Source organism: Mesocricetus auratus, unplaced genomic scaffold, assembly GCF_017639785.1.
Source record: "Mesocricetus auratus isolate SY011 unplaced genomic scaffold, BCM_Maur_2.0 Super-Scaffold_6730, whole genome shotgun sequence".
NCBI lineage: Eukaryota > Metazoa > Chordata > Mammalia > Rodentia > Cricetidae > Mesocricetus > Mesocricetus auratus.
In genome coordinates this window covers 74216380-74229214 of record NW_024429184.1, presented here as the reverse complement: position 1 = coordinate 74229214, position 12835 = coordinate 74216380, and the positions used below count along the sequence as shown (strand labels likewise).

The 12835-nt window shown below is 37.2% G+C and overlaps 1 protein-coding gene across 3 annotated transcripts in view; it reads right to left on the bottom strand.

Moving 5' to 3' along the window:
• The window catches only part of Atp6v1h (ATPase H+ transporting V1 subunit H), an 88872-nt gene that overhangs the window by 25902 nt on the left and 50135 nt on the right, over positions 1 to 12835 (bottom strand). For all 3 annotated transcript variants that reach the window (XR_002381394.2, XM_005085931.4, XM_013125126.3), the window contains 3 exons: positions 8686 to 8864; positions 6035 to 6160; positions 73 to 174 (listed from right to left, as the gene is read on the bottom strand). Coding sequence is in view for 2 of the 3 variants with exons in the window: in XM_005085931.4 (XP_005085988.1) it covers positions 73 to 174; positions 6035 to 6160; positions 8686 to 8864 (407 nt within the window). In the remaining variant the exon portion in view is untranslated. The remainder of the gene's footprint in view (positions 1 to 72; positions 175 to 6034; positions 6161 to 8685; positions 8865 to 12835) is intronic.

Here is a 12835-nt window from a genome sequence, read left to right as displayed (position 1 = left end):
TCTGATTTGGAAAAGAACTTTGGATTGTTTCAAGAAACCAAAATGAAACATAGGTTTAACTTTCTCTTTTACCGTTTGCCCCGAGGATAATGTCGAACATATTCTCCAACATCATGAGCAGCAACAGCTAAGACTTGTGGATCATCTGATACCTCTAGAAGTTTTGTCAAGATTCTGAAATAAATTTAATCCAGAAATATCAAGCTGTGTTTTCTTCTACAGAGTACAATATAACATACATATAATACAGATATCTTACTCAAAGCAGATTCTAGGGATTTCACCAATATATCAACATTAGCGCTTTTCAAACCTTTGTATATAAAGGTTACCCACAGCTTTATAAGCAATGCCATTAACATACAAGTCCCCAAACATAACCTGAGACTAGATAGGCCATGGGCCTAGGGAAAAAACTACTACTATTACTCTAAGGGAAGATAGCAATAAAATGAGTCCTAGTAACACACTGCTATACTAGTACATCAGTGCCTCACACGACCGCATCAGAGACGCTTCTTTCAGCAGTAGATGGAAATTAATACAGAGACCCACAACTGGACAGTGTGCAGAGAGTGAGAGACTTTGGAGCATGCAGCCCTAAGTGGGATGTCTTCATCAAACCCCTCTCCTCAAGGCTCAGGAATCTATGGGGAAGAGGTGGCTGAAAGATTGAAAGAAACAGAGGTGACGTGACTCCAATCATGTATTCCAGACACAGCAGGACTAAAGTCCATGTGAACTCACATAGACTGTAGCAACGTAAGACCTGTACAGTTATAAGTCAGACAGGGTACCAGCAATGAGAGGTAGGAGTATACAAGGAGTCCCACCCCTAACCAAGAAGCTAACTGAAACTCTTGGCAAAGGGAAAAATTAGTTTTCTCCCCAACATGTTCTAGGTCATGTCTTTATCACAACAATAGAACATAGCTAAGATAGACAGACTGACACACACACACTTTTTAAAGTCTTCTATTTTTTTTAAGATGCTCAAGTATTATTATCCCTAAATTGTTTGTTTTTGGTTTCTCGAGACAGTGTTTCTCTGCATTGTTTTGGAATACCAGGCTGGCCTTGAACTCACAGAGATCCACCTGCCTCTGCCTCCCGAGTGCTGGGATTAAAGGCGTGTGCCACCAACACCCAGCTAAGGAAGAATACATTAATTGGTTGTCCAATGCCAAACAGTCAACCATGAAAATATACATGCAAGTAACATTATAAAGACTGAACAGGTTATATTTAGAAATATATATCTATATACTTATAGGCTTGCATAACAATTATTGTTATAACTAATACAATTATATTATATGTTATATTATAATATATATTAAAGAGGTCATGAATTTGAAAGAGAGTGGGAGTTGTATATGGGAGGATTTGAAGAGAGGAGTAGAGGGATGCAATTATATCATAATCCAAATAAAATAACATGTTTTTTAAAGAGATGGCTCAGTGGTTAAGAGCACTTACTGCTCTTGCAGATGACTGGGATTTGGTTCCCAGCTCTCACCCACATAGTGACTCACAAGTGTCTGTAATTCTAGTTTCAGGGGATCTGAACCTAACCTCCACAGGGTCCTGAATGCACATGACTATATAAGCACACACTCAGGCACACAAACATACAAATAAATGAATAAGTATTTTAAAAATAAAATATTTAATAGAAAACAGTTAAAACCATTTAGTTTTTTATTGCATATAAACCACTTGCTCACAAAATATAAGCCTTCTAAAAATTGCTAAATCCATTCTTAAAAAATAGTATGCATGGAACAAATTGTCAGCAAGCAGTTAACCATGGCAGTTGTACAACTGCTGCTATGTCTAATGAAACATGCAACTGAGGATGGTGTGAAGGAATTGCAATGGAAAAACATATACGCTATCATCCTCCACTTCATCCTCTGATTTGGTAGGTAAAATGGATAAAAGAGGATGAGATAGAGGCACTATCTTACCATTTCCTAGAGCTGAAGACTACTGGGAAACCAAAAAGGAAAGGGTACCCATTAGATATGTGCTCAAGAACTCCCAGGCTAAAATCCAAAAAACATGGAACCCACTGGAAGAATTGAATACAGAAGGGGAGAAAATAAAGTAGAAGTGACAGAAGATAGCCTTCAGGTATAACCTTTAATACAGAAAGGAAAACCCATGATTCTCCTTGCAGGTGAAGACTTAACAATGGCCCAGTACAGGAAACCATGACGGAAAATTTTTGCCTCTAAAGTGCTTGATTTGGCAAAGTCTGTAAAACAAGAATGAACAGAACCTAAGGCTAGCTAGTAAAACCATGGGACAGGGGAAGAAATGATAGTTTTTATCTGTGCACTGTGAAAGCAGAGAAAATAAGCATTGTAACTATTCATCCTTTCCTGAGACCACGGTTCACTGACCATAATAAATATACCACACTGATGTAAATAGGAAATTAGTTGGATGAGGTGGCATATACCTGTATCCTAGCACTTGTGAGGCTAAAAGAGGCTCTCAAGTTCAAGGTTGGTCAGAACTATACAAGACCCTGTATTAAAAATACAGAACATGCTAGCATAAGATGTGTGCTGAGAGTGAAGAAACCATATGAGGACATTCTCATTAAAAAGGTTACAGAAAATTAAGCACAAAGAGTGTCCGCATGTACTCTCTTCACCCTCAGTACACATCTTATACTAGAAGGGGAAGGGAGAAGTAGAAGGAACGAGAGGAAAAGATTTGGGTACATCTTCATAACCTGAGTTTGACAATAAATTCTTTGTTATGGAACCAAAAGTAGAAGGAACTGCAGAAAAGTTAAAAGTGGACTTGATCTTAAAATTTTAAAAGGACAGTATCGAGACAATCAGAAGGCAGCATACAAAATTAGACAAATATTTCCAACCCAGTCTGATGCAGATTTGCATCCACAAAGCACAGATGCCCCCAACTCCAAGGACCAACTCACATTTGAGCTTTTAATTACAGCCTTTGTCAGGCCATCAACTTGCACTATGGTTTCCCATGTGAGATGGGACAGACAGCCGTAGCATTCAGATCATCACAGGGTAACCATCTGGCAGTCAACAGTACACTGTGTTACTAAGCTATGTTGCCTTAGGTTAAGTGTATTAAATGAATTTTCACCATGCAATGTGCTGTCAATATGTAATCCCAGTGTAAGGTAAGGAGAACCTGTATAAAAAAACCCTTACAACTAAATACCAAAAAGGCAACTCAAACAAACAACAACCAAAAACAAAAACAAAAAACCCCAGGAGCCAAGAGGTAAATAGGTGTATTTACTTAAAAGATAGACAAAAGATCAGTAAGAATAAGACAAGATATTTGAGATAATTAACCATCAGGAAATACAACAATAAAACCCAGTGTGTGGGGGTGGGGGGTGGGGAGTAACAGTGGAATATCATTACCTACCCTAAGATAATTAAAGTCAAAAGGCACAAATCCTAGTAATTATGTCTTGTACAGCAGTACAGAGTTTGCCTAGTGTGGATGATGCCATGGTTCAATCCCCAATCTTGGCTAAAAGGCACAGAAATTAAAACCATACAGCCACTTTGAAAACTAGCTTGGCAAAGAGTTAAACACAGTTACCATGGCTCAGCATTCCAATAGTAGGCTAGAATGCTGACCACATAAGAAGAGAGTGGGCTGAACATAGCATTCATGCCTCTTTGCTTCTCTGCCTGTTTTGTCTACATGCATGCTGGTGCCTACCAGAAGAAGGCAGTGAGTTCTCCTGAACTGGAGTTACAGACGGTGCTTCCATGTAGGTGCTGGGAATCAATTCTGGGTCCTCTGGAAGAGTAGCAAGTGCTCTTAACCACTGAACCAGCTCCAAGCTCCCAGTCGCGCCCCCCTCTTACTTCTAGACTGCAGATGCAGTATGACTACCTCAAGCAAAAGATACAAAAAATACGATGCTCCCCCATCAACTTATACAGTAAGGATTATTGGTGGGATCACTGTTCATAATCAAAGGCGGAAAGAACTCAACTGTCTATGAATTTGTGAGTCATAACAGCACATGTTCTTATATGTACACTGGAGTACTACTATTCATCCATATGAAGCAAAACAGTACTCATAAACACTGCAACATGGATGAACTATGGATACAGGGTAAGTGAAAGATACCAGTGTCAAACGGACAAAAACAATGTGAATGTGGGAAAGAGAGCTGTACAAAGGTGGTCGATGAGGTAGAGATGAGATGGGAAAAAAAAAAAGGGTGAGGGTGACAGCAACCACAATGCACTATCTATGTACAAAATTGGTCATAAATTAATAAATGAAATTTTGTTTGCTTTTTTGAGACAGGGTTCTCTGTGCAGCCCTGGCTATCGTGAACTTCCTTCAGAGACCAAGGTGGTCTCCAACTCCTAGATGCTGGGATTAAAGGTATGAACTACTATCACTGGATTAAAAAAACATTTTAAGACAAATGCATTATTACATTTAAATAGAGAATTTCTTTAAAATGGGAAAATTCATAGAACATAAAGCAGATGAAAGACTTTAAATTCAAACAAATGAGTTGGGATTTCTTTTTGAAATGATGAAAATGTTGCAAAATTAGCAGTTTTGGTAGTTGTACACAATTGTAAATACACTAAAAATTACTGAAGTGTATATTTTAAATAGATTAAGTATGTGGTACATAAATATCTCACTACAAAAGGAAGGTGTACACATTTAGTCATCTTATCATGACAAGAAAGAACTGCAGAACCCAAAAGGAAATGCTATTTTTGTTTTTTAATTTTGTGTACATACATGCACAGAGGCCAGAGAAGGCCGTCAAGTGTCTTTATCATTCTCTGTCTTAGGCCCTTGAGACAAAGACTCTCACTGAACATGGAACTTGCCAATTTTTGTTGTTGTTGTTGTTGTTGCTGTTAGGGTAGCTGGTAGTAAGCCTTGGGGATCGTCCTGTCTCTGATCCACTGCACTGGAGATTACAGGAGCATTAACACCATACCCAGCTTTTTATGTAAGGGCTAGGAATCCTAATGATTGTGCAGCAAGCATCACTCTTACCCACTGAGCCATATCCCAAACCTAGGAGTGCTATTTTCAATTAAATACCCTGTAAAGAGAGGAAGAATGAATTTGACTCCTACTTCACAGTTAAACCCCAGACAGACTACAGATCTAAATATAAAGTTAAACAAGAAAATTTCTATAAATAGAATATAAAGATAACTTCATAGTGTATATAGCATCTAATAGTTGTTTCAATGTAGAAACTGTTACATATTTGAGATTTATTCATTGCCATAGCAGACTTGGAAACACTATTTAGTAAGGCTCTTCCAAAGAAGAAAGGAAGAGCAGGCAGACAGAAAATAACATACACCTGTAATCCCAGCATGTGGGAGGCCAAGTCAGAGGATTGCCAGGAGTTCCAGGTCAAATCTGGGCTACAAAGTGAGTTCCCACATCAAATTTATATACATATGAAAGGAGGTAAAAAAAAAAAAAGAAAGAAAACTTAACAAATAAAAGATGGAATACAGCCTAGTGAGTACAGCATTTGCCTGGTTTGTCTATGACCTAGGTTTAATCTCAGTACCACAAAAAAAAAGATCAAAATTAAAAAATACAAGGATATCCTTGGTTAGGCAAAATCTTAACCAAGACATAGAAAAGCACTAGCCATAAACAGAAATATTAGTAGCTTGAGTCTCTTAAAGTTAAAAAGCTTATGCTATCAAGGACACGAATAAAGAGTAAAATGGCATCAAACAAAATGGGATAGAATAGTCTCAATGAATAATTTTTAAAAAAATCATGTTCAAAATACCAAATTCCCAGAAAATAAAAGAACTCACCAAATTAAGTATGCCCTTTCCAAGAGAAGATGACATCTAATTGATCAAAAGCATAAAAGGCATTCAACACATAATTCAACAAGAAAACAGACTAAAACCACAGAAGACCTAATTCTTGGCGAGTAACAAAGCCAAATGTTGATGAGGATCTGAATAATTAAACAGCACAATATTCAATCCAAACTTACTTCAAGAGTTCATAGTTCTTCTCATTCAACCTCACAGCATTCTCTCTCCAGAATTTCTCAGACTTGTGTACAGGACTCCATTCCAACCTTCCAGATTTAAGCTCTGAACTGTATTCATCAAATGAACTATAAAATTATAAAAATAAATTCCAGTTGTAAGAATTTGAGAGTTACTCCAAAATTAAACGAATTAAAATGTGACTTAATATCAAAGACTGAAGCTAGCTTGATGACACACACCTCTGAGCCCAGTACTCAGGAGGCAGAGGAAGACAGATCTCTGTTAATTCAAGATCAGCCTGATCTACATATCCAATTCTAGGTCAACCAAGACTACATATCGAGACTATCTCAAAAAATAACAAAAATAACAACTATAAACAGTGACTGTCCTCTATATATTAACTACTACTATAAGTTTAATAAGTTTAATCTCCTACAAATCATAGGAACTAAGACCCAACACTGCCAAAATTGAATGGTGTGATTAAAATCATTATTTGTTCCCAAAATCTTTATTCCCAATAAAAATATGAATGTGTATTAGTGGGAAAAATGACAATTTCTACCATGATAGTCAAAGCAATGTAATTTGCCAGGTCAGTAGATATTATTGTTGAACATAGGTAAAAAGCAGACTCTTAAAGTAAAACAGCATACCCTACTAGATCACAAAAACAAAACTTTTGTATATCCACATAAATTTTAAGTATGACTACTAACAATATAATTTATTTTAAAAATATCTTTCAAAATTAAGAGCAAAAATCTATATATATTAGCAAACTCAATATTTCAACAATCAGTAACTATATGTACAGTAGCTTGGTTGTTTTAAATGTGGTTTAGTTACTGTGAGTTGATCTGCCAACTTGATGAAATCTAGAATAAACTGAGACATGCCTCTGGCCATGGCTTATCTCGATTGGGTTCATTGAAGTCTGTGGTTTGAATGTGAAATGGCCCGTGGAGGCTCATTTTTGAAAACTTGGTCCCTAGATGATGGTGCTGTTTGAGATGACTGTGGAATGTTTAGGAGGTGAGTCTTGTTGGAGGAAGTGGGTTACTAAGGATGACAGACTCAATTTCCTGTACACTCTCTTCTTTCTGAGTGAAGATGTAATGTGACAAGCCAGACTCCTGCTGCAGCCACCACAGCTGTAAGCTAACATAAATACTTTTTCCCTTAAGCTGCTTTTTGTCAGGCTATTTTATTATTTTACCATAGCAACAAAAAGCAATGAAGACAAGGCACAAAGACGTACCCATTTTAAATAAGTGGCACTATTCCCTAGGCTGGGATCCTGGAGTGTGTAAGAAGATGACCTGAGCACAAGCACCCATCCTTCCCTATTTCCTGACTGCAGATGCAGTATGACAGCTGTCACAACTCCTGTCACTGTGGTTCCCCCCCCCCCAATAGAAGGCACACACTCTGGAACTGAATCAACATAAACCTTTCTCCCTTAAGTTACTTGCGAGGGGACTCCAACACAGGAACTGACAGGACAGCCTGACTCCATCTTAAGCATGGAAGCCATTTATTATAAGGTCAGAATAAGTTCAGTTTGTTTGCTGCAGAATTCAAATTGACCATGCTTTACCCTCTTTCTAGAATCTGACATGCTCCCCATCCTATGGAGTTTGATTCACACCTTGAACATACCCTGATAAGATGTTCTGCCAAATAATTTTGAAATGTTCAGACAACTTCCTATGTAACCAAAATTCTCTGGAAATCCCCCAGCACTTGAAAATACCTAGCCTTGCTGGTTTGTTTGTTTGTTTTGTTTTTTGTTTTTTATATAAGCCTCACTTTTTCCTATGTTCAAAGTTATTTTTTTCAAACCCTTCTTTAGGGAGATAGCCCTGTCTATCAGAAAATAAGCTTGCTTCATTTGACCAGAGAATTTGGTTGATGATCTCTATCTCATTTGGTGGGATTCACTTTACTTTCATCCAGTGTGATTAACAGAATGAGAAAAAAACTAATAGAGTCACTTAACAGACAGTATCAATACATGCTTGGGCTTACTTTGAAGAACAGTTTTAAAAGATGTAAACATTAATGCTGACTAACAATTCAGCGTAATGAGGATATACAGGGTAAGTTGACCAGAAAATGTCCTGTTTAAAGTTACTTAATGTAGACAAGTAAACAAACATTTTTCATATTCATCCTAAACCTAATAATAAAAACAAATATAAGCCAGCTATATTCACCACCCAACTAGTGTTATGTAAAGAAAATGGTGGGAATCTCTCCAAATGCTCTAACCTATGGTTAACAATGTAGAATGTTTCATCAGAAAACAGCATATTGTTGGGAAATATGACTTCCATACTTTGTAATCAATTCAAATTTACTTTAAAAGAGATATAATACACTGTGAACATCTATAAATCCAGTCACTCAGGAGACTAAGGCAGGATCCCTTTGCCCAAGGTCAAACAAATCTCAATATATTCGGTATGTAGCAATTTTAAAAGGAGCATTAATGACAGACATGGTGGTATACACCTTTAATCCCAACAGAAGTGGGAAGAACTTGAGTTTGAGGCCAGTCTGGTCTACACAGTGAGTTCCAGGACAGCCAGGGCTACATAGTAAGACCCTATCTCAAATAATAATGATAATGATGATAACACACCTAAGGTCCTGGACACTCTCACCAAGTTTTTCCAAAAGAAATTTGATGTCTTCACTGATGTCTTCATCATCATACTTCTGCTGCTCCAAGTTCTCCAACTGTTTCAGGACTTTGCACTGAATCATAGCCAGAGCATATTCTTGGCGAGTTTCTCTTTCAGTTGATTTTTCTAGGAAATTCTGGGTTGGACAGAAACATAAAGAAAGTACATGATTTTTTTCAGACATCCACAGCTTTCTACACCTTCCAATACTTTTAAGTGGTGACTCTGTCTAGAATCCTTCTTTCCTGAGTTCTAATCAGAAGCCTATTTCTGAGTATGAAATACCTCTAGTTTAAATCTGGAATGTCCTCCAAAAGGTCAGTATTATAAAAGCTTAGCTGCTAGCCTGTAGTGTTTTTGTGATGTAGTAGAACTTTTAAGACATGAAATCTCCTTAAAGAAGTCAGACAAGTCACTGTCTCCAATACTCCACACTTCCCATATCCTCCTCTAGATCAACCCCGGTGAGTATCCTTGACCTCCCCATACATGCCTTTTCTTCAACCAGCTAGATCTAGCCAAGTCTAACTACCTGTGTACCAGGCTAGTCTGATGTCCCTAGCCTGTACCACAGCCGATCAGTAGGCTTCTACCACAATGCATCCTACCTGTACTCACTCACAGATCCCTTCAGCATTGCCACCAACCACCACTCAGTAGCTAGACTTCTCATGTCTTCCTCCCTTGCCTGCACAGCAAGTAAGCTCTAGGCTTTAGCCAGGATCCTCTCATACCCAGCCCCAAGCCACAGACATTCCCAAATTACACTCCACATTCCACGCTTGGAACAGGAGCACATTCCAATACCCCATCACCTGACTTCATTCTAATCAATCCATTTCCAGCCTCTAGACACAACCCACCAAAATATTTCTCTTCTGCCCCACCCAACCTGCTCTGTCCATAATAATTCAGAACTAGCAAAAGAGGTCCACATGCACAGAGTCAAGCTCTACAACTATAAACAATATAAAAGAGTAAGCAAATATCTTCTCTCCAAAGCCTACCAGTCTTGTAGAAATGCTTGCCAATGGTAATTATCTGGATGAATTCAAGGACACATAGTTAAAAGAACAATCATAAATCTTCCCAAAGATTTCAAAGAGTTTAAAGGCAACACAAAGGAACAGTTCAATGAAATCAAAGAGATAGAACTTGAGACTAAATATCTGAGTGATGCCCAAGAAAACACAAACATAAGTTTGACAAAAATAACAAAGACTAATCAAAGACTTGAGAATGGAATTCAGTTGGGAGACAGAAACACTAAAGATGGTTCAAGCTGAAATGAGGATGGAATTGAAAAACCCAACAGTTTAACTAGAAAGCTCAAAGTAAAATGAATCATGAGAAGATGGAATATCAGGACTAGAAAATAAAGTAGAGGATCTAAAACAAATTGGCAAGAAATGTAAAAAAGCCTAAAAACACAGGAAAGGACAGACAGGAAATGCAGGGCACCATGAGAAAAGCAAACTTTAGAAATATAGACATAGATAAAGAAGAAGAATCCCACGTTAGTAGCATAAATCTTCAAGAAGATTATAGAGGAAAACTTTCCAAAAGTAAGGAAAAACATACCCACACAAAAGAAGCACAGGGAACACCAAATACATAAGACCAAAAAAGAAAATCCCCAGAGCATATCACAGTTAAAACACTTCTCCTTTAATCATGGTGGATAGTTTTGCTGGCTCTATTAGTCTAGGTAAGCCATCATAGTCTTTTGGGACTTGGAATGCGTTGTTCCAGGATCTTCTGGATTTCCAAGTTTCTACTGAAAAATCAGCTCTTAATTCTGATGGGTTTTCCTTTATTTATGACTTGTGTATTGAAAACTACAAGAGAAAAAACACAAGTCATATATAAAGGAAAACCCTTGAAGAGTAGATCAGTATTTATTGCTGGCATACAAATAAGACTCTGGGAGCCCATTCCACATGGAGGGATGCTCTCTCAGCCTGGACACATGAGGAAGGACCTAGGCCCTGCCCAGGATGATATGACAGACTCTGATAATCCCTCATGGAAGCCCTTACCTTCTCTGGAGAGCAGAGGGGGGATAGAGTGGGGTGGGGCATTGGGAAGATGGGGAGCCACGGGGGAAGAAGAGAGGGAGAGGGAACTGAGAGTAACATGTGTAAAACGTTAAATAAAAAAAAAGATATCAAGAAAGAAAAAAAAAAAACCTTCCTAGAACTAAATGAAAATGAAAACACAAGAAACTCTCTGGGACATATCATGAACAGTCCTACAAGGAAAATTTACAGTTCTAAGTGTCTACATTAAAAAACAAAAAACAGAAAAAGAACAAATAAATAGCTTAATGATATAACTCAAAAAGTTGGGTGAGAAAAAAACAACCCCTAAATCCAAACTCAGTCAATGGCAAGAATTATTAAAATCAAAGAAAAAACAAAATCAATGACTCTAAGAACTGGTTCTTTGAAAAGATAAACAAGACAGACCCTTTGCCTAGCCAGAAGAAAAAAAGGACCCCAAATTAACAGAATCAGAAATGAACAGGAAAACACTACAACAAACCAAAGAAATTCAGACTATTATAAAGGAACATGTTTTAAAACCTATATTTCATTAATCTGAAAAACATAAAAGAAATGGATAAAATTAAACTAAGAACAAGTTAACAACTAAAATAGACCCATAAAACAGGAGGAAACTGAAATAGGAATAAAAGCCCTCCAGCAAAAAAAAAAAAAAAAAAGAAAAAGAAAAAGGACCAGGAGTAGATGAATTCACAGCATACTTCTATCAGACAGTTAAAAAAGATCTACACGAAATCCTTCTTAAGCTATTCAAAAAACAATAGAAACAGGAGTTGTCCTAACTCCTTCTACAATAAGTTATTTATAGATTCAATACAATCCTAACCAAAAACCCATTTTATTCTTCATTAAAAAAAAAAAACTATCCTAAAACTCAAAAGATCTCAGATAGCCAAACAAGCCTGAACAAAAAGAACATTTTGGAGAAATCAGCAGTCCAGACCTTAGCATATAAATAGTAATTAAAAACAATATGGTACTGGCACACAAACAGACATATAGACTAATAGAACAAAATAAAAGACCCAAACATGAATTTGTGTAACTTCAGCCATTTATTATTTGACAAAGATGTCAAAAACATAAGCTGGGAAAAAGAAAGCATCTTCAATAAATGCTGGTGGGAATGAAACTACTAGAAACAACCCTGTACGACACAAGTGCACAAAAGGACTTCCTGAACAGGATTACATCTGCCTAAGAATTAAGGCCAATATATGAAAAGCAGTACTTAAAACTGAAAAGCTTCTGCACAGCTAATTTAACAGTCACTCAAGTGGAGAGGCCCACAGAATGGAAATCTTTGTTAGATATACATCTGACAGAAGATTAATATCCAGAATATACAAAGAGCTCAAAAGATAAAGAATAACAAATGGCCCTTTCAAAAATGGGCTTGGGACATCAACAGCGAATTCTCAAAAGAAAGAAAAAAGGCTAATAAATACCTCAAAAAATGTTCATAGTCCTTACCAATTAGGGAAATGCAAATCAAATAACTTTTAGATTTCAGTCAGAATGGCAAAAATCAAAATGCTGGAGGGCATATGGGGAGAAGAGAATCTTCTGTTGGTAAGATTTGCAAAGTGAAACAGCACTATGGAAGACAGTATGGAAAATTTTCAAAGAAACTAGCAAACAAAAAAAAAATCTGCCATATGACTCAGTGCTTGGCACAAGACTAACGGACTCAACATTCTACTCCACAGATACTGCTCAGCCATGTTCAATCCTTCTCTATTCACAATAGCTAGGTTATGGAAACAACCTAAATGCCCTTCACTAAAGAATGAAATACTATTCAGCTATGAGGAAAAAATCATGAACTTTGCAAGTAAATTGAACTAGAAAAGAGGTCATGTTCCCTCTCATGGGATGCTCCAAGTTCCAATAATCAGACATGAGAACATAGCCCGAAGTAACTACAGAAACCAGGAAAGTAAAGCAAGACTACTGCCATGAAGCAGGGTTTAAGGAGCAATAGAGACTGGAACAGTACTGTGCAAGTGGTCAGATCAAGGGGAAAAGGAAAGGGAACTTT